This window comes from Mauremys reevesii, linkage group 1 (assembly GCF_016161935.1).
Source record: "Mauremys reevesii isolate NIE-2019 linkage group 1, ASM1616193v1, whole genome shotgun sequence".
In the NCBI taxonomy this organism is placed as follows: domain Eukaryota; kingdom Metazoa; phylum Chordata; order Testudines; family Geoemydidae; genus Mauremys; species Mauremys reevesii.
The window spans coordinates 203,012,268-203,035,114 of NC_052623.1; the positions used below are offsets into that span (position 1 = coordinate 203,012,268).

Here is a 22,847-nt window from a genome sequence, read left to right on the forward strand (position 1 = left end):
TTATTAAATTATTCAGCAATTACTCTTTCACCTTACCATGTGAATTTGCTCTTTTTTATCTACCTGTAAGAAACATTAAGGATGTTTTTACAAAATAAATATCATAAACAATTTTCATCTTATTTTAAAAAAGTTAAACATTGTTGAACTGCTGGTCCAAATATATTTATTATTCTTACTTTAACATAGAATGAAGCCTGCAGCCCTGGAGTTTTCTGTCCCTGGCAGGCGTGGGGCCGCGGTTTCTCTCTGGCTTAAGCTGCGGCCCCGCGCCTGCTGGGGACAGAGAACACCGGCGCCTGCAGCCCCGGGAAGCCGGAGAGAAGCCGCAGCCCTGCGCCTGCCAGGGACAGAGAACACCAGCGCCCGCAGCCTGGAGTTCACTGTCCCCAGCAGGCGCGGGGCCGCGGTTTCTCTCCGGCTTAAGCCGAGGCCCTGTGTCTGCCGGGGACCAAGAACACTGGCGCCCGCATCCTCCAGCCCCAGAGTTCTCTGTCCCCGGCAGGCGCGGGGCTGCGGCTTCTATCCCCTGCTGGGCACTAGGCAGGTGCACATAAATGCCCTGGCGGGCGCCATAGCACCCGCAGGCACCATGTTGGGGACCACTGCCTTAGGCTGTCACACACAGTTTTTAGAACAGCCCAACTAGCTCGTAGATAATCCAAACAGGATACAATGCAACAAAAGAATACTTAGTGCGTCTGTCCAGAAACGTCCCTTAAAAAGGTGAGACCAATTAGACTAGGTTAATAACCTCTCCAGGGAAAGGGATGGAACTTCCCTGATGGGACATTTTTAGTTTACCCTGGAGAATACATTGTGACCCTAGATTGGCAGGAATAGAATCAGATTTTCCAAGTTTGTGATTTTAATCCCTATCTCCCCATTTTGCTGGACAGCATACATAATTTAAAAAATGGAAACATTGTCCCTGAAGACTCTGGAAAAGTCAAACAAGAGATGTGCTGTGCTCCTTGTAGGGGATTTAGGGATCTTTACATGAGGGGGAGGGGTTACATAAACCATTTGCCCCTTTCTAACCCTACAGCAACCCCACAGCCATTCTGCAGACAGGTCAGAGCTCTTCCCCTCTGGATGGAGCTATGGGCACACATTCAATGTGCGTGAATACTGATAAGTGTTTGCCTCCATCCCCTCAGGTAGATCTGGGGAGGTGGGGGATGGAATAGCACTGCAGGTTTTTGCAAATTTCATATTATATGGGAACACGTGTGGCGGTGGCCTTCTCTAGTACCTCATAGGTTCTGAGGACTCTACGGGCTAATCCTTAGATTTCTAGAGGATCTGGAGAAGGACTTGAGCCGAAGCCAACCTACACACTCCAAAAATGCCACAGCTTCTAACAGAGATCATTAGAGACAATAGATATTGCTCACTGTCCTGTGACATGGTATTCATCTTTTATCACTTTGACCCATCCATAGGAGATGAGTGTGAACAGGAAATGAAATCCCAGTTTCATACCACTGCTTCTGTGCGTCACTTATTACATGGTATGCGAAATAAACTATGTCTTTGGCAAAAGTGGAGACAAAATCTGTTGAATTCTTCAGTCTATAAGTGCACTTATTGAGAGAATTGGTGGTGATGGTTGCAGGCGTCTTTGGAAGTTGGATCGCAAAGGAAATGTGCAGTGGAGAGGAAATCAAAGTGTATTCTGTGTGCACGGCTTTGGAAGTGGGAGAGGAAGAACAAGTGTAACAAGATGGGAGGGTTTGCCTGAAAAACCCCATTCTTTAGCAGACGATGATCCTACTAGAAAACAGACAGCAAACACACTTACTATTGCAAGTAGCTTATTACTGCATCTGCTATAAAGTGGGAAGGACCTAGGATGTAGGCTGATCAGTCCTCAGGGAGGAACCCTAAGAGCATCCAAGCCTGGGGAGAAGGCCTGGTCTGGAGTTTCCATTTCATTTCAATTTCTTTGTACGAGTGTAAATGAAACCCAAGAAGGGGGTAAAATTCCTGCCACTTGCATGTATTTGTTTGGAGCAGGGAGAAGCTACCTCTCACTTAGATATAAACCATCCGCTTGAGAAGTACAAAGGAATATAAATAAAATTTGTTAAGTTTTAAAAAGACAATTTTTAGTTTAGTTCTTCTATTGCTTTATTCTCCTCCTCCCTTTCCAATTTTGATCCATTCTACTCACTTCTGTCATTTTCCCTTTTGGTGTTTTTCTCTGAAAAACGACATCTTTCCTTCCTTCCCATTCATCCCATCCTCTTCTCCACCCTCTTGCTCTTTCCTACCTCACACTCTTTTTTGCTCCCCTCTGCTATCCCATACTCTTCTTTAGTCCGGGGGGGGGGGGGGGGCGAGAGGGTTAAGCACATTTCTCTATAGTTAAAGAGAATCAATTTGACTCATAAGTATTAAAACAATCAATTTATTTATAGTTTTATTGGTCTTTACTGTATACTGCTTCTAACTTGAATATAAAACAATTCAAAAATCCAGTAGCTTCTCCTCCTGGAGCAGTTTTTATAACAATTCTAGTTATTGCTCCCCTAAGAACTAGCTTCTTTAAATACAGGCCCTTTGTTGAAAACTTCCTGGTTTCCTCCAGGCACTGGATTGTGTTCAAGCTATTTGCTGTAAGAGGCAGTTAGATGCCAAAGAGAATTTTGAGGTCAGCCAGGGTGAGTTTGGTGATGGAGTCTCCTGTGCCCGACAGCACTTGTTGAGCCAGATCTTTCTTCTTGGTTTGGAGTTGTGAGATCTTTTCTTCCACTGTCTCCTCACAGACAAACCTAAAACCCAAAGCACCAGATCATCCTAATTTCTGGAAACATCAGCATTTCAAGCTTCCACCCCCTTTCAACTTCCAGTGACTCACCTTGTTTTCAAGAAAAAAGGGGAGCAAATCATTTGGATAGCACCTCTCATCCAATGTCAGACACACACTGCAGCCACCACCATTTATCCTACTAAATGTTTATAGGTTTGTAATTTGAAATTTAAATTTTTAATTATAAGGAAAGAAATCTGAGTCCCTGACCAATCCCTCCTTGAATCATCGTTATTGATATTATGGGTTTCCAAAAGTAGAGGGCCACATTTGGAATCAAGAGTTTGAAGACCATATTAAACACATGGAACTATATTTGTCCATATAACGAGTGTCTTGATGAATGCAAATGGGCTGATGGCTGAATTGCACTCTGCAGTGGAGAGACCCAAGGCATTCATCAAGCCATTAAAGGAAAAGAGCAGTATTGGGCTTCGACTTGTTGAAAATCAATTTCAGATCAGCAATCAAGAGGCAAATTCCAGAAACATTCATATAATGCGGCCTCTGTATCCTGTGCACAGCCCTGAAGTTCAGAAACAAACATCAAAGCAAGCCCATGTCACCCCTCATCGAAGCCAAGACTTTAGAAGGCTGTTGCCTGTCACGTGCACTGCTAACTCGAGTTTAGAACAGCTGACCCTGACCTGTGTATCACCACATCATTCTTCTGCCCCACTCGGTATATACGGTCACATGCCTGATCTTCAAGTGCAGGATTCCTGCAAGGTAAGAAAACTGCTCAGACAGTCTAGTGGCTTGTTAATCTTAGAAACAATGAAGACAAGTCCTTATCCTCAGCTCGTGTGTCCCTCTCCCCATTATTCCCTCTATACAAGAAACGTGACCTCCTCCCTAGCTCCCTTACTGTTCTGAATACCAGACAATGCACTGCAAATCAGATTCTCCCTACACCCCTGCTGAAGGTCTACCACCTTCCCCATTGCCGCTTGCATTACACACAGGAATTGCTATACCAGAAATCAGACCAGTGGTCGATCTTGTCTCGTTTTTCTGTTTGATCATGGCCAGTACCAAGTGCTTCAAAGGAAGGTGCAAGAAACTGCATAATAAATAATAAGGCTGGTCATAAATTTATAAATCCTGATTTTTTTTTAATATAAAAAGGGACAATTTTTTCAATAATATTTTAATGAAAAACGTATCCCTCTGTTTCACCAACTCTAGTGGACAGTTAAAGTATAACCTACCCGTCATAGAAATGTCTTCCTTACCTTTATTGCTTAGTAGTTGGCTTATATCCTGAAGATTAAGAGGGGTTTTGTTTGTTTGTTTTTTTAAAGCTAGCTAATGCAACTATGGATGCTGTAATTATCCACATAAATGTCAAACAGTTTGGCATCCTTAGTTCTTGCCTCAACATCTAGTGGCAAAGAATTCCAGAGGTTAATTGCACATTGGTAAAAAATAAGTACTTCCGTTTATCAGTTTTTAAATTTGATGTCTTTCAATTGCATCGACTGCTCCTTTTTTCTTGTATTATGAGCGAGGGTAAGACGGGACAGGCTGATTTACCTTCTCTATAACATTCTTTGTTTTGTTTCTCTCTACTGCATCCACTCTCATTCTTCTCTCTAAACTGAAGAGTGCAAATCCTTCCAGTCTCTCTGCACAAAGGATTTTCTCTATGCCTTTAATCATTTTCTCTCTAGGTATCTACAAGATCATTCAGTTTGTAAACTAGCTCTGAAATCCATCTATTTCTTCTCTCACCACACCCTTTTTTTGTTTTTTTTGATGGCCAGAACGGAACAGTCTTCCAGAGGAAGGTATACCACTGACTTACATAACAAAACTTTAATGTTCCTAGGGTTGCTCTGCATTCTATTCCTTATACATCCTAACATTTGGTGGCGTACTTTCATTAGATGTCACTGTGGCAAGCTTAATTCTTTTTCCTCCAAGAAGTTAGCAACTTTGGAACCCTGCAACTTGTCTGAGTTGTTCAAATTATGCAATGCACGTTACCTCGCACTTGTCAATATTAATATTCACGTATCATTGAGTTACTATTCATTTCACTTTGTTAGATCTCTTCAAAAGTTCCTTAAAAGTCTTCTCTAGTCTTAGGTAAGGATCATCTCTCATGTATTTGTACAACACCTAGCACAATGGGGCCCTGATTCATGACTGGGGCCTTTGGGCACTACCATAATTCTACTAAAAGTTAGAATGATTGCTCCCCTACAGTCCTGCAATATAAGCAGCTGATTTATATGATTGCATATTTTTGTTAGTAGCTCTGACACTCCATTCTCACATTCCTACAGAGCTCTCCAGTCATGGTGACTGGCTGCTTTCTAAATCTGTCACTTATCAATTTGTTCCAAAACAAGCCCCCTGGCCTCAGATATTTTTATTTTCAGAACAGATTACTTCTGGGATTGGCATCTCTCTAATAGCTTTTGTGGTAAAGACTAAGCATTTATCCTCTGTGTTGTTCTTATTCACGTTAATGGTTTGTTTTAGCTACCAAGTGGGGCTTTACTGCCATTTTTCACAATACTGGGTGTCAGACTGGCCATGAGTTGAATTGTTCTTGAAAGTTTCATTTGAAAAACATTTTGCCTTGACAGGCAAGTAATTTCAGGAATGGAAAAGTAGGACTATATGTTTTACCATTCAACCAGATACATCCTTCTCTCTTGCAGTTTGTAAGCACTCATGTTACCCATGCTGAAGTAAAGAGCCAATCTACCCTCAAAGTTTCCATCTCACTTTACCAGTGCATGTCAAGAAGAAAGAGGTGGTTTCCTCCAATTAAATTAAGGCCAACGCCGCCAGCCAGGAGCGAGATCAACATCACCTTCAACAAAGAACAATAAGTCAGAAAGGCAGGTTACTTTCATAGATTCATCTATTCCAAGGCCAAAAGGGAATGTTGTGATCATCTAGACTGACCTCCTGTATAATAGAGGCCATTGAACTTGCCCAAATTAATTTCTAGAGCAGATCTTTCAGAAAAACCATCCAATCCTGATTTAAAAATGGCCAGTGATGGAGAATCCACCACAACTCTCGGTAAATTGTTCCAATGGTTAATTACTCTCACTGTTCAAAATGTACATCTTATTTCCAGTCTGAATTTGTCTAGCTGCAACTTCCAGCCATTGGATCCTCATACCTTTCTCCGCTAGACTGAAGGGTCCATTATTAAATATTTGTTCCCCATGTAGATACTTATATAATCAAGCCACCCCTTAACCTTATTTTTGTTAGACTCAAAGAGCTCAGTCTATTTAATGTAGTTTATCACTATAAGGCATGTTTTCTAATCCTTCAATAATTTTGTGGCTCTTCTCTGAACCCTCCCCAACTTATCAACTTCCTTCTTGAATTGTGGGCAACAGAACTGGATACAGTATTCCAGCAGTGGTGGCGCCAGTGCAAATATAGAGGTAAAATCTCTCTGCTTTAAGGGGTCCATTCACAAACAAGTTAATGCCCCATTTAATCTAGATTTTGGTTCAAGACAGAGATTACACCGACTGCCTTGCCTGTGTATATTTAGTGCAGCAGAACTTGGATTGACAACCCTGGAGACTGAACCTATCTACAAGACTGAACAGCCTGGAGAGCACTAGGGCAGGCTTCCCCCATGCATCACTATATTTCTCCTGATTGGGAGGGATGACATCTAAGTGTGAAGGAAGTTCCGTTACCATCCATTTTGTGAGTTTTGGCAATGTGGATCTCCTGTGCACTAGGAAATGGATCAATACCTCTTCTAACTCATCTCACTGAGGACACTAACAGTCAGACGGTAGAGATCAAGAGATGACTGCTAGATCGGGGGACCTAATAACTGCTTGTTTGAGGGAAGCTGGTATCCTGCACTGCTTTAACATCTCCACTGGCAGGGGACCCAGTGCCATTTGGTTTGAGGTTACAAACTGCAAGGAGCAAAGATCCATTTTGCAGATATCAGCCTGTGGCTCTCCCAAACCTCCAGTGAGTAAGACTGTCTCCATTAGCACTTTTGTGGGTAAAATTTTTTGTCAGTTAGGGGTGTGAAAAAAACATCTCCCGGACTGACGTAAGTTTCACTGACAAAAGTGCCGGTGTGGACAGTTCTATGTCAGCAGGAGATGCTCTCCTGCTGACATAGCTAACGCCGCTTGTTGGAGATGATTCAATTATGCCGGCAGAGCTCTCTCCCATCGGCATAGAGCGGCTACACGGGAGACCTTACAGTGGTGCAGCTGCAGTGGTACATCTGTGCCACTGTAAGGTCTGTAGTGTAGACATAGCCTTAGACTAGTTAAAATGTCATCAGATTCATTGTGGCATTTGCCCCTTCCAAACACGGATTTACACTAGAGGGAATAGCCAGTCCAGTTTGAATTGCAGAAACTTCCACAAAATGTTTAGAAAAAATAATGTGCACAGAGAAATGTTCAACCTGCACTCAGTCTACCCAGCCATCTGAAGTTCCAGTAGACAGAATTTCAGAAGCTGTCATAGATGAGATGGAAATCTTCATCTCCAAACTGCCATGGCATTGGATTTTTTTTTTTTTTTTTAAATTTTGGCCCAATCTGAATGAGCCAGTTACAAATGTCTCAATTGGGCCACTCCATTTTAGACAGAGGTGAAGTGTGAATTCTCCCCCACCAACTTAGCATCCTTGTCCTTAGACTTGGATCAGCATGTGAAGTCTAATGAACACTGTAGTGTTCATTTGGCTCTGTTTGTAAGTGAACCTAACATCCGCCTCCCTTCCATAAATTGGTGGTAGGTGACTGAACAACTGAGGTTTTGCATGAAGTACCACATGTACTGGGAGAAGAGGCTGTCGGGAACAATCCTACAATGGCTCCCATGTCATGGGAGTAGCATGACCCAATACATCTTTGATGTCATCAGTCTGCAGTGGGGTAAGCTAGGAAGAGTTTCTGCCTGACGTGAATTGCCTATCCCACAGGCTCCCAATCTTGCAGAGACAGTTTAATGTTAGCAGAGACTTTGGTATGATTGGGTACCAGCAAGCCTTTAACTTGCCTGAGAGCCAGGCATTCTTAATATGGAAGATTACAGTATAACACCAAATAGTGTCTATACCAGAACTGCTCCCATTTACGGACATCTGGCTTTTAGAGCTACACCCTCCCACCACGAACACACATCTTGATGCCTGATATAGAATCTGGCCCAGCAAATCCAATCATAAAGAAAAGTAACTACCCCAGCTACTAATAGCTGCATTGAACACAGCTTTCCTGATCCCAGTTCATACCCGAGGCCCTTTGGGATTGTTATTGAACTCCTCCACCAAATCCATCCTTTGCTTAGGATTGACAGAGCCATCCACTGTAGCATACTTCAGCCCTTGACGCTCGAGGTGCACTGCCACAATCTTCAACATGCTAGTCCACTGAGATACAATGACACTGAAGAGAGACAGAGTCCAAAACAAGCATCAGATATATTGTAACAACCCTACTATGGTAGTGTCTTGCCCCCAACACATTAAGAGTGAATTAAATTTGTTTATCTTCTCTATCTTAGGGTTTAACACTGCTGCCCATCACCATAATATGTGAGTGCTTCCCACCAAAATCAACAGCAAAGTCCCTAGAGGGACTTTATGGAATCAGCCTCTTTTTCCTTTTTGGGGTCAAAACTCTGCTTGGGGTAGGTCAGGTTTTTAGATTTTGCAGGGGGGGGGGGGATTTAATATTAGAAAGGTGCTTGTTGCATGTCATTCTTATACTGGAAAGGCTTTTTGAAGGCAGATTTGCAGTGTTCCCTACAAGACAATCACACTCAGGATTCACCTGATCTAGTCTGGAAATTTATCCTATAAGTGGCTGACATTCAAGATGGAGATGAGGTATCTGAGCAGTGACTGCTGTTGTGCATTCTAGAAATTCAGAACTGTATTATCAGATCTAGCAGACACTTGATTTGCATGTGCAATTCCGGCTGCTGTGCCTGGAAGTCAGGTAAGCACATGGACATACACAAATCAATTTCTTCCTCATACATCTGAGTGTGCTTTTTGCACACAAATTGTCAAAAAAAAAAAAAATCAGGCATCAGTTTCCAGCTGGAGCAGGCAGTGACTATTCCTTTTTTACTAAAAACCTGACCAAAGAGCAAGGGGTGACTAAATGGCAACCTCACCTCCAGCAAGTGGCCATTGAGCACAGTGTGTTTATTCTGAGGCAGAAAGACTAAGCAAGCTGTTTCTCACTGCAGTCAGAGATCCTTCCACAAGACTATTCTGACACACAGTCTGGAGATTTTCCCCCCCCAAGCCTGCACCAAACATTAACTGTTCTAGAACAGTCCATTGCAAAGAGTTTCTCCGGTGTTTTCAGATGTGTGACCCTTTTAATAGGGTGCCCAAATCCTGCATTTAGATCAGATCTTTGGAGCACCAGTCAGGTATTCAGAAGCACGGGTGCTAATCACAGCATATGAATATATATTTCTGAAGAACTGTTACAATTGCTCCTACATTCTATTCTAATCGGTTCTTAGGAGGCACATACCACTGTGGGATCTGAACACCTACATGCACCATTTAGGGATTAAACTGAACCAATCTTCCCTTCTCCCACCCATACTTGCTCTTTGGCACTTCATATAATAAAGAAAATTATCTCCCACAAGTTATAGATCAGGGAGTTCCTCCCTCCCTCCCTCAGGTCTCTTGTGAGAGAATCAGATGGCTTATTTGAAAGATTCTGCTCCGCCCCGTGTCAGTCTTGTGTCTTCCCACATACCAGACCTTCTTGCCTCACATCGTAAATCACCATTTCCCAACGTGAGATACATGTCCCCCTGGGAGGTGTGAAGGACTGGCTGGAGGGCCATGGAAGACTTACACATTAAGATTTGTAGCAGTTCAGCAACAAGATTGTTTTCATTTTCCTGAAGTGGGGCTCAGCTTTCAAAAGTTTGGGAAATGCTGACTTAAGCACAGATTTACCCCATCCCATGATTTTTTAAATTTTTATAAGTATTTTCTCCCAGATTCTTTGGTATGACCAAAATAATTCTATTATACCCAAGAGAATATTGCCCACCTGGTTTTCAGATCGCCTCAAATACTCTCCACACACATTAATCCTGAATTCACATCCATCTAGTTCCCCAACCACCTTCAAAGTCTCCTCTCCTCCAAATCTCCTCTTTGAGCTTCTTGCGTGCTTTCACACGTGGCCGACAATTTGAAATGTTGCAATACTGGGGTGTAGTGGGGTGGCTTCCCAACTCCAGTGGAAAAGGGTTAAAGTCAGCCCTGGGAGAAGGTTGGGGCTGAGAGCTGCTAAGCTGGACTGCTTGGGGAAGTGGCCGCAGCTGGGCCATGCCCCAATCAGGCCACAGCTGGCCTGTATAAAAAGGCTGTGAGCCAGAGACCCAGAAGTCTCTCTCTCCAGGCTGCGGGAGAGCAGGACCTGGCTACCTGCAGAAAGGGCACTGGGAGTGAAGCAGGGCTGGGGAGAGCCAGAGGATCAGGGGAGCTCCAGGCTGGCAACTCCCCTGGCTGCAGGGCATGGTCCAAGGCCCATAGAGGTACTTGGAAGCAGGCAAAGGCAGCAGGTCCGAACCCCCTTGCTTATGGGGAGTGGCTTTTACACTGCAGTCTGCCCCAGGGAGCAGGGGCTTAGTGATGACTGGCAGTAGCCCAGACTGAGGCAAGGTGGGGATTAGAGGGTTGGGGGTTCCCCAGAGAGGGGAGGCCCTGAGACTGTGGGGGGGTATTGCCAGGGGGCAGCCCCAGGGTAAATGGGCACTGGGGTCCAGGAGGGACACGGGGCCAGCTACAAGCAGGACACTGGCCTGCAGATGGCACTCCAGGTCAAAAGAGCCAATTCCTTGAGATGACCAGCAGGAGGTGCTGCATGGGTGAGTCCTGCACCTTTACACGGGGACATTTCATTTTCTGAGGGAGTTCTGTATCAGATCTTACCCATTCTTCCCCATGCCCAAAAAAAATGCACCCCAGAAAGAGAGGCATTACCACACTTACCTCTTCTGGGATTTTGAGTGACTTTGGATAGTCTTCAGTTCAGCCAAGAGATGCGATAGCTGCAGAAAAAGAAGTTAGTCTACTTGCTGTGGAGCCAGAAGGCAGCCTGCCCTTTACCACTGGATACACAGAAAAGGCTGAATCCAGACTTAAGTGAGGTCTTCCGCTTGGCTGCCTGAGATAACATCTGGTGAAGCTAACTGATGCTTTGTAAACCTGATTTTTGCCTTCATATACAAACTTACACTATTTTAAAGCGTTAGTAATCCACAGACACTTGGTTTAGGTAAGTCAACGGCTCTCAACCTTTCCAGACTACTGTACCTCTTTCAGGAGTCTGATTTATCTTGTGTACCGCCAACCTTCACCTCACTTAAAAACAACTTGCTTCCAAAAATCAGACAAAAAATACATAAATAGTGTCACAGCACATTGTTACTGAAAAATTGCTCACTTCCTCATTTTTACCATGTAGTTATAAAATAAATCAATTGGAATAGAAATATTGTACTGACATTTCAGTGTATAGTAGAAGACTATAAACAAGTCATTGTCTGCATGAAATTTTAGTTTGTACTGACTTTGCTAGTGCTTTTTATGTAGCCTGTTGTAAAACTAGGTAAATATCGAGATGAGTTGATGTAACCCCTGAAGATCTCTATGTACCCGTATCGGTATGCATACCCCTGGTTGAGAACCACTGAGGTAAGTTACATTGAGTAAAAAAATGTAAGTGTTCACTATATGATGTTGCAAAAGGGTAATTTAACTCTGCAAAAGCAACTAAGCTGTAATTCGCCCCTGTAACTTTTTACTGTAGCTACTGTGACTTTTTAGAGAAGTCTTAGCCAGTAACAGTAATAAGACCACAAGACATGGAAACCATGATCAGAAATCAAGAGTTACAAACATGTTTTGTAGCAATCAAACTTCCCCTGTAGACCCAGGCTAGTATTGCTCCCCTTCTCCCACCTGTTATCTAAAGGTTTTAGGGACCACTTTACTGCCACCTCCCTTCCTCTACCTGGAAGCGCTGTACTGTCTCAAGGGTCTAATGTTAGAGATAGGCATTGAGAGTCCACCAGCATGGTAGATCCTGTGTCTCCTGGTGGCTTTCTTGCAGGTACTCTTCTCTTATAGCCTCCTATGCAGTTTGACAGGATGGAACCTCCCTGAAAAGGGTTCATCTGTACATTCATCTACCCATGCCCAAACTGCTGACCCACCCATCTAGGCAACTGTAAACATATCAGGGAATCAGAATTCACTTAAAAAATTATATATATATATATATTATATATATATCACACACACACACACACACACACAGAGGAAAATGCTGAAGTCTAGGCCTCCCAAGAGATGTGACAGAACCACAACCAGCATACTTTGGTGCTTTCTCTGGTGATGTCAAAGAGATCCATGCTGAAAGCCTTGCCATTGAGATAGACGGTAGATTTTGGGTCGGGACCTTGGAGTTCTGACAAAGTCAAAGCACTGAGGTGTTCTTCCAGGGAAAGAGAAAGGCCTTCACTGTTCAAGTTAGCTTGGTCCAGGGCCTGCAAAAGAGTAAATAAGCAGATATAGTAAGGAACGAGAGCCACATGCACACCAGCAGATAGTAACCAGAAAGCATCGTCTGCATGCTATTAGCAGAACTTTGAGCGTGGCTTAGGGACCATTCTCCTCCCTGGGCTGCACACCCACAAGATGGAGCTGCTTCTTATAATCAGGAGATAAAGCCATGCTCTGTCTCCAAATCACAGCTGAAATACATAGTTTAGAGCAGTGGTCTCCAAACTTTTTTGATCACGCACCCCTATCAGTAAAACATTTTGAGCACACCCCCTGCTGCGCCGGCTCTACCATTTTTGCCGAAGCTCAAAGAAGAAGAAAAAAAAAAGGCAGTGCTCCTCCTGCCGCGCACCCCCAAGGATCCTCTTGTGCACTCCACTTTGGAGACCACTGGTTTAGAGGGTGGTGAAGCAGTCTATAGCACTTCACCCCTGAAGCCTCCCTATAAGATGGGTATGCTTTAGCCCCATTTTACAGATGGGGAAATTGAAGTATCAGAGAACTTGTGCAACGTTCAAGGGGGTTGGTGTTGGACCTGGGAATGGAACTCATAAGTGTGGCCTACAGAACTTTACCATGTGATCTGTGCCAGCCACTTTTATCTTAAATCTGAAAGGTGAAAGCCACAAGAAATTATGGCCTAATATGAAAGATGCTGCAATCCGCTCCATATTACACAAGTCAGGTGTGGCGCCTGGCCTCTTGGCAAGTTGCTCAGTTATGGAGGCCACATCTGCAATGTTCAGTGCTTAACCAGCTCTTTAATGCAGCCTATTGAAGACCCATAATTCTTTGTTACCAGGAATTTCTAAAACAATGCCCCAAATTCATTTTGCATACATGCCAGTACCAGATGGCGCACACACCCCCATCAGATCAAGGACTGTGGCGTTCACGAGCATGACACTTCAGTAAATGACCAAGGTAGTAGTAGAGGTCAGCAAATAAAAGATCACGTCATGGATTGGGCAATATGACTCTTAATATGATTCTGGTAAGACTGCTTCTACAATGCAGTGTTCAGACCTCAATACAAGAAAGACTAACTCAGGTGGATTCAGAGAAGGAAAACGAAATGATTAATTTACAGAAAAAAATTAGGAGCCAACTAAACTGGCTAAGACTAGGAGTGAAAAGAGGACACAATAACAGTCAAATATTTGCCAAAATAAACACCAAGGATGGAGAAGAATTTAAGAGAAATTTAAAGGAAAAAGTATGGGCTGAACATCAGGAAATGTTTCCTATTAGGTTGTTGCTAGTTTCTTTCAAATATTCTGCAAAAACTGGTTTGGCTCAAAAAAGAGCATACTTCTCCTTTACCTTATGAGTTTGCTGTGATCCTGGCAGACCAGGTGCCAGCTCATGGCCAGGCCCCTACACTTCACTGAACACTGACAAATGCATAGCTGGAATCAGTCTGGCTCACCTGTGTGTTAGTATTGTTAAAATAGGATTTAGATTCATAAGCATGTGTTTAGAATTACAAAATGCTCAGAGGTTGCTGCATGTATTCATCTTATTTATAACCTCTGTATGCCATATTGTAAGGTTATAGTAAGTGTCTGCATTGTAATCCTCTGTAATTGTGTAAGTCATCAAACAGGAAAGGAGCATTAATTAATGTAGAAATACTGGCTTCCTACAGAAGGTGTTAGGTCCTGCCCCCGAAGAAGGTCCATTGAACCAAATGAGCCATTGTGAAACAAAGAAAAAAAAAGACTTTGATTGCTCCCCTCCACCCCCATGAAGAGGAGATTTGCTGGTGGATTCGTCCCATCAGCTTGAACTCTGGAGGAAGAAAGAACTGTCTCTGTATGCTGCTTGAACTTTGAGGGGTGAAGATTTCTAAGCATAAGCAAGGGATCCACAGCTGGGTTAGCTCCAGAGAACTTATAGAGCTTGCTTATTACCGCAGGTTACACAAGGTAATAGAAACTAAGACTGTAACTCATTTGTGTGTGTATATTTACCTGCTTTTACCTTGTAAATAATTCTTATTTTTCTTAGTTAAGAAATCTTTCGTTAATTTATTATAGGATTGGCTACAAGTGTCACCTTTGATAGAGGATTGACCTGGGGTAAGTGACTGGTCCTTTGGGACTGGGACTGTCCTGAATATTATTGTGACTTTTGGAGTAAGGGATCATCTATCACAAAGGCAAGTTTGCCGGTGTGACAAGACAGACTGGAGTACCCAAGGACACTGTCTGTGACTCCATGTTAAGGCTGTCACAGCACTTGAGGAGATCACACTTGATACTTGGTTGGTGAAATTTAACTATAAAACTCACAACCAGCTTGGGGTTGGTGCCCTGCTTCTCCACAGTCCGCCTTGAGGTTGGTTCTCATGCTTGTGAGCCACTCCAGCCAGCTTGATATTTGTATATTAATATGAATCGCCCATAAACTTACTCAGACAGCCCCTAACCCTAATCCTAGAGTTGTTACTTACCGATAAACTAACCACTGAAACGCAGCCACCTCTGGGTTGGACAGCAAAATGACAACATTTTAGTAAATAATGTGGCCAATTAAAACGAAAGGAAAATGTGTAATCTGGCCAGGATGCTGGCACTAAAGCCTCCCCACCCCGCCAACCATGATGGGGAACTGGACTGACCTCAGAGGGAAGAATGCTCCCAAATGAGTTACCAACATAAACCTCCTCCTGTACTTGAGAGTTCTTTGGAAGTTCCATTCAAGGAATTAGAGATCTGACATGTATAGGCAAAATTGCTCTGTGCTCTAATCAAGTGCTTCTAAAATGATTCATTCTACAAACCACATTAATCACAGTACAAGACTGCATGATTACCACTTTTAGTAAGGAAAGATGGCAGCAGCACTGGCGGAGTCTCAACAACATGGACAAGACATGGACAGTACTTGAGATGTGAGAGTCACTTTGGGAATCCTTTCGACTGGCTCCAAATTCTTGTACTACTATTAGGAAGGAAGAAAATACAGAAAGCATTCAGAGGCATATCAAAGCAGCAGCCCTACTAGTCAGTCATATTTCAACAAGAGGAAATGAAAAGTAACAGCAGTTTAGCATGAAACTTGTGTTTTGCTGGGCTTGGTATGTTCCTACACAAGACATCAAGAAGCAAGAGATTACATAAATTATGTTAACACTTTGTACTTCTGTTAAACCTTTCATTAATCCACAGCACCCTCATTGAGCGGATATTGTACCCATTTCAGAGAGGAGGAAATGGAGGCCCAAAAAAGTTAAGTGACTTGCCCAACACCACATAGTGTAAACAGGACTTGGGAGTCCTGAATCAGTCCCCAGGTCTAACCACCACCTGCCACACCAGTTCTTTGTTGTAACTTGCACCATACCTCCTTTTTTTACCCAGAGCAAACAGATATGCAGCATACAGAGAGCCCTATACCTTAAAGGTGAGCCTGGCAATAGCACTGCCAGAAAAAGGCTTTGCAGACACACACCAAACCTTCCCCCTGCATATTCTATAGCAACACTCTTCACAAGGGCAGCAGTCAAGCTGTTTTCCAGAGAAGAGCCCCAAGGTGCTGAGAACTCAGGAGTCATAGCTCTCACTCTCTGCTCTGCTCTCTCTCTTAATTTTAAGGGAGAATTTCCTCAATTTAAAAAACCACTCCCCGCAGGACATTTCTGCAGCCTCTATTCTAACCTTTATCAAATGGGTTAGCACCAGAGTACTCTCTGCAATGACTCTTCTGCTCTTCTTGTCTCTTTAAGTAGGACTGAAGTGTTGACCTGGCAAAAATGAAATACAGCAGGGTTACACAAGGGAGAAATTAGAGATAACTATTTAGAGACAGCCTGTGTCCCACAAACAGTTTACAATCTAAGCCAGTGGTCTCATGCCTCCCCTTACCCGTGTCCACTGCCTCCTCTCCTGAGCTGGTGCTGAGTGCAGGGCTGCGGCTCCAGAAGTGGGGGATGCAGACAGGGGTAAGGGGACGAGGCTGGGACCACAGCGGGGCGCTTTGGGCCCAAGCAGAGCCTCAGCCGGCATCTAGGGCCAGGGGGCACTCTATCCCCACCCCCTGTGGAGGCTAGCCCAGGCCCCAGCCCCACCCCCGAACATACCTCTGGACCCCCCCGGGGGGGTGGGGTGCGCCCCACAGTTCAGGGACCTCTAAGAACTGGAGTGAGGATGGAGAAACAAGATGAGCTTCACCAGCGAGCAAGTTATCATGTCTCTAGTTAATGCTATTATTTTGTGATTCACCTTCAAGGGAATCCCGTGTCAGAGTTTCAGACAAACAGGTAAGGCTGGAATGGAGATCTACTTTATAAAGCATGAGAGGAAGAATTCTCACCATCAAAAAATACCCAAATAACCTCATTTTTCTAGGAATGCAAGGCCCAACGGATAATGTTTTGTGCAAAATACGACTGAACACACTCTGATGAAAGATACTCAACTAGAGGGAAAAACCTGGAATGTGGTGATGCTGAAAGAGGTAGTGGCAATAGCAGGCAGCAAGTTAGAAACTGGTTTGTGACAATGCAATTTTGGGTTGTGTACACAGAAGCTTGTCACGATGGAAGGAGGAGAAACGCCCTTCTATATATAGTTCTTTGGTGCAACGGCATCTGAATACTGCATCCAAGGCAGCAAAGAGTATCAGTGGGTTGGAGGGACTGACTTGAATAAAGATTTAAAAATCTGCGTATTTATAGCTTGGATAAACAACAAGCCCGGGGAGTTAGAGCATAGTCTTCAACTATTTGATGAGTATAAAGACCACGGACAGAGAAAAATTAGCCTTGTTGAGACACAGACCCTTTGGAGGCTTGTGGAGGTGTCACAAGGTAGAAGTCCTCCAAGACAGGTGGGAACATGGAGGACATTCAGATCATTAGTAAGGGTCTGGCAGAGAGGGACTGAAGAAGACTAGGATGTTACCTGCAAAGTTGTGGAAGTCCAAGAGGCTTGTCTACATTATACTCTTCTGGGAAACTGTGACAGTCTGCATCCTTAAGTTCACCACTTTTACAAAACTATGATAAATCTTGGACAAATTATGCCCTGTGAGGTATCATTTGAAAGCTCATAATCTGCTGAACATTACTGTTCTGGTAAAATATGTGTAGAAATATTGTATGTAAAGTTATAATATTTCTACTGTATGCCTTTACTGAAACATGTTCCTAGTTTAGGGAAACAGCTTCAAACTAGTTCCCCAGAGACAAAAGGCTAGCCAGCACCTCAATCAGGTGTACGCATAATCAAATGGACTATCACCTGATTAAGCGGCCATTCTTTGGCAGGAAGAAGGCTGCGAGTGAGAAATTTACCTCTTGGCAATGGAACAGCTGGGGGTTCCCATGGAAACAGGTATAAAAATGAGGAAAAAAGTTATAAAAATGAACAACAGAAGCCCCAAATCACCTCTCTCCTCTCATGGCATCAACAATGTTTGAAAGACAAAAGCAGCATAATTGAACTAGGGGAAGGGTCCTGGCTGGAGGTATCTAGCCAGGTTGCTGTCTGCATGTTGGAAGCTAATACCTAACTTAGCAAGCTAAGTGAATTTAAAGCAAAAAGGTTTTGCTTACATTTAACCTTTTATTTCTTTGTAACCAATTCTGACTTGTATGTCTCATTACTCGTAATCACTTAAAATCCATCTTTCTGTAGTTAAACTTGTTTTATCTAAACCCATGTGTTTGGATTGAAGTGTTTTGGAAATGCCATTTGAGATATCAAGGTATTTGCATATTATTTTCTATTAATGAAATGATGAACTTTATATGGGCTTGTATTGTCCAGAAAGAAAGAGCAGGGCAGTACAAGACGCACATGTCTGGGGACAAGTCCGGAACTGGGAATTTGCTGGTGTCACTCTGCAATACAATTCAGGGGTGGCTGGCTAAGAGCACTCATATAACTCACCTGAGAATAGCTTACATGCTAGAGGCTGTGAGAGAGCCATCCAGGAGTGGCTACTCTCACAGCAAAGCAGTGTAAAAGGCACCCCCGGCTGTTTAACAGTCCAGTACCCTGGGTAATGTCACAGAAATTTCTCACCCTTTTACACTGACATTCAGGGTGGTAATACAAAGGGCACAGGCAGTCAGAGGAGCTTTTAATCACTGTATCATCGCAATCTGCTCCTAGCAGTGTTGAACAACATGGGGGTAAAAACACCAATGATCTGTTTATACTAGTGATCCCATCGTTACAACAATGGTGGAGCTGTAATGATGGGACTGCCAAGGTAGGAGATTTCCAAAAAGCATCTAGCATTTACACAGCCAGACATTATTTGGAAAGCAGAATTTGCCCCGACAGTCCACTCCTGGCTTAATAAGATTTCACTGTAAGATGAAAACAAGAATTGGAAAGGATGGGAAGTCACCATCCTCCCACCTTCTCAGACACTCATACCTTGATCTTGCAAAGAGCACATTGTACACAGACTGCTCATCTTCTGAGAGTTTTAACTGGTGCAACTGAGTGTGTCGCTCAGGCAGAGATACCTAGAGAGAAAAAACAAACAGAGTCAGCCATTTACCATGTAAAGATTTCAGAAAGCCCCATGATCACTGCTGATTCCTGCAGCTTCATTGAACTCATCACCACCAAACAACATATGCAAGACTCTGCTGTCTCAGAGATCAAACAGCTTGTCTTTCCTCAGGCCAGATGGCCCAGGACTGCTCTGCAGGCAACATGCACAGCTCCTTGGGAAGAAATCTTTCACACTGCTGTGGATAGAATGCTGAAGCCCGTTTGGCCTTCTACAGAGTAGTGTTTCACATGGTCCTCCCCACAAAGTTCAAGAGTCAGGGAATAATCACAAGATGGCAGCCATGAGCCAACATATGACAGAAGCCATGGATCACCAGGTCTAACAGGATGGCGCTATATTTTAAAATGGGTCAAGCACATCAGGTCCTAAATGGGCAGGATGTGATAAGGATGGGATGAAGTTTCTCACCTGATTTGAATCTTAAAAAAAAAAAAAAATCCTTCTTCACTCAAGATTCAAGATGCTAAGCCATATAGAGCACTCCCTGTTGGCTCTGCATCTGCGGATACAGTAACACCCCCAGGCTCCTCATCACAGCCACAGTAGTTAACAAGCGAGGCTGATTCTCTAACTTGGGCAGAGTTAATGAATATATACACAGAGGGAACATTTACTATGTCCACGGAAACTTAAAAATACTATTGGATAGGCATCCCTACAACCCACGTACATGCATCCCTAGCCACGTTCCCTGAAGGTTCAACAGCTAAGAGTGAACATGCCTAACTTGAGGTGGGGTGATCGTTCTGGAAGCAGATGCCAGAGAGATTACTCAATGTTTCTCATCTCAGGCAACAGTCCCACCCAACTCCAGGCCCAACGCCATTGCTGAAAACCCCTCCCCCAAGCCTCATACTAGCATCTTGTAGTTCATCCCTCCAGATGTCAAGTTCCTTGGCATTCTTCACTTAAGAAATAGCTAGGTTAAGGGTGAACTCACACTTCCCAACCCCAAACATTCAAAAACTATGAGTCCAACCCCACAAAAATAAAGAGATTAAAAAAGTAATGCTGGGGTGGGTTTTTTATTTATTTATTTTATTAGCCTTCTGTTTTTCATCCCTTCTTAGGCTATACTTGCTTCACATTTTAATGCTTTTCTCTGCAATCATTAGGGCCAGAAACTTACTTATTTTAAATTAAAGTTAAGACTCTCATACAATATCATGATTCCAGGAGCTGGGGCTTTAGGAAAAACACTACAAATCAAACCTCAAAAATCACTAGAGTTGACAACACTCTGAGCTATACAAATGTTTAATTTGCTAATATAGTACATGGAAAGAAATCAGATACCTTATATTTCTCTTTGAATACGGAGACTCACTACTGGGTTTCTCCTCTGCTCTAAAGCTCCAAAGAGGATCACACCTGCCAGTCAAGGTGCTACTGCATTCTGACCCAGCTTTTAGAGTTAACATAGTGGGGCACAGATCTCAGGAAATGGCACCCCTCTTTCTATGCTAAACCTAATCATCCTAAAGCAATCATGGTACAAACTGGGTGTTTACAGAGCTGTTAAGATCTGCTTGGTTAGCACTCAGGCTTAAAGGAAGTCAAATGCTCTGTTTATATCAATTAATATTAAAAGACAAAAACAGGCAACTAAGCCTCAAGTGCTACATGCTTAGTTTCTGGGTTGAGAAAGCAGCTGCTTGGTACACCGTTCACAATTGGATACTACAAGCTAGCTGCACAACATTTTTAGATGTAGTTTTAGTTATATAAAAAAAAAAAGTTCTGTATGCTGAGATACCCCAAATAATCCATTAGAGGAAATGAATTGCTATCTTAAATTGTACGTAGCGATGCAAGGCCATCTTTGGCTTTTCATTGCTGTTAAAATCCCAATAGTAGGAATGGCTAGCCTGAATAAGATAAATTTGATACTTGATTAGATCTCTTCTCAGAGTATCCAGGCTCACCATTCTGACTTGGCCATTTGTTGGATGTAAGAGTTCAGTTCACTGACTCTCTGCTCTGTAGAATATTTTAACTGATAGGAAATTTAACTTCATTAGGCAAACAACAACAATATATAATAAGCTTTTTGTTCCATTTTGGGAAGCTGGGTTGCTTTTCCTGAAGAGGAAGCCAAGCCTCCTAGCTGGTGAATGATAGGGTCTGGTCTTGCATCCTAAACTGCAGAACAAAGGGAAAAACCAGTTGTAGAGTGACAAGCCCATATATGAAAAAACTACCGTCTGATGGAGGGCACAGCTCCCTTTCCCACCCCCAGAAGAGGAGAGAGGTCATTACCAGGGGCTTGCCGGTCGAGTCCAACTGGTCCTTGGTTCTCCGCAATAAGAGACTCCTGGTTAAGAGACTCAATCTCTCTCCCCCTTTCTTTGTATTGTTATCTACCTGGTTCTTCCACAGCTTGAATTCATCAAAGGGAGAGCAACGCAGAAACCTATCAGGAGAGGAGAGAAAAGACAGTTAATACAAGTTTAAGTGAAGTTCTTTGGTTAGACCTCGAGAAGATCAGAAAAGAATCTGATTGCTTCCCATCCAAAACAGCCTCGTGTTCGGTTTACATCAAATTCCCTCAAACAAAAGCCCACAACAGTAACAGAATCTATATTCAGACTTAGCACTGACACATCTTTGTACGCTAAAAACAACAAACTGTCTGATGATCAGAGGAGTCTTACTCCCAATGGTGCAAGGGGGCAGTGCTGTTGGCTCAGCAGGAGTCACCTCCTCTTAGTTGGTATACATCTGAATACCTCACTTAAAAAAAAAAAAAAAAGGCAAAAAGAAAAACAGCATAAGAATTTACCAAAAGGCATCACATTTAATGCTTCAAGCTCCCATCTCTCCAAATCGGACAATCTGTTCATCTCAAGTTTCTGCAAAAGTTCCCCTCCAATCACCAAGCTAAACTCAGTGATTAAATCAGATACTTTTGTAAACAATTAAAAACAAGCATACAACCTGCTTATGATCCAACTAGAGCCACTTTTTGCAGAGCCATCTAAATTCATAACTCATTGTTGGAAACTATTGTAACAAGGACATGCTCCCTCATTCTAACGAAGCCCTAGCAATGCCACAGGAGAGAAACAATAACTATCGAGTGAACACAGCTGTCCATTAAGGTCAGTGCCATGGTTAGTTCAATTCTCCTGTGAGAACATAAAGTAGATTGATAATCAACCTAACCCCCTTGATTATGAAAGCAAAACTATAAGCAATAGGTCAATGGACCAGGATACAGAGCAACTAGGCTGTGGACCACCTTATCTGCTGGTGTAGAATCTAATGCCATACAAAGAACTAGAGTAAAAGTACTGGCCTAGCCAAAATCCATTCACCTGAGAAGTCTGCACTACCATAAGTTGCTCGGTGGTATTGAATTACTAAAGAATAACTGGATTGAGAATCCCCACCACTAGCAAAGTTACTCTACACCAGGATTGGTGGTTTAAGATGACTGGACGATGCCTGTAGACAAAGCTACGGTTACCAGGGTTATATTAAGTATCAGAGGGGTAGCCGTGTTAGTCTGGAACTGTAAAAAGGGTTATACGATTTCCCACGTGGTCAGCTCACCTGAGCAATGAGTACATATCCAGCAGGTTGTTCTGTATAGGCGTCCCGGTGACAGCCCATCTGGCACTGGCTCTCAGTTTGCACACAGCTATAGAGGTCTGAACTTTGGGATTTTTGATATTGTGGGCCTCATCCAGTATAATCCGAGCCCAGGCTACTCGGAGCAGAGGAGAGCAGGGACATGATGTATCCTGGAGGAGAAAGGAGGCTTGAATTTATAATTCTATTTCAGGCTGTGGGGGTGGGGGGGGAACACCCACATCCTGGACAGCTACAAGTTGATACATTTTGTGGGGGGACAGGAAGACTTTCCCTGGTGGAAGTCCCCACAAATCTGAGCAGGTTTAGCAGTCACCACTTGTA

General features: G+C 43.2%; 1 protein-coding gene across 3 annotated transcripts in view; it reads right to left on the reverse strand.

The window, feature by feature from the left end:
- Window positions 1-2,393: 2,393 nt before the first annotated feature.
- The window catches only part of TTF2 (transcription termination factor 2), a 39,419-nt gene continuing 18,965 nt past the window's right edge, over window positions 2,394-22,847 (reverse strand). For all 3 annotated transcript variants that reach the window (XM_039497945.1, XM_039497936.1, XM_039497926.1), the window contains exons 13-23: window positions 22,485-22,675; window positions 21,189-21,342; window positions 18,785-18,876; window positions 16,055-16,140; window positions 15,211-15,338; window positions 12,206-12,376; window positions 10,818-10,876; window positions 8,073-8,226; window positions 5,560-5,642; window positions 3,463-3,537; window positions 2,394-2,777 (exon numbers count right to left, since the gene is read on the reverse strand). In XM_039497945.1, coding sequence (XP_039353879.1) covers window positions 2,633-2,777; window positions 3,463-3,537; window positions 5,560-5,642; window positions 8,073-8,226; window positions 10,818-10,876; window positions 12,206-12,376; window positions 15,211-15,338; window positions 16,055-16,140; window positions 18,785-18,876; window positions 21,189-21,342; window positions 22,485-22,675 — 1,338 coding nt within the window. In that variant the 3' untranslated portion in view covers window positions 2,394-2,632. The remainder of the gene's footprint in view (window positions 2,778-3,462; window positions 3,538-5,559; window positions 5,643-8,072; window positions 8,227-10,817; window positions 10,877-12,205; window positions 12,377-15,210; window positions 15,339-16,054; window positions 16,141-18,784; window positions 18,877-21,188; window positions 21,343-22,484; window positions 22,676-22,847) is intronic.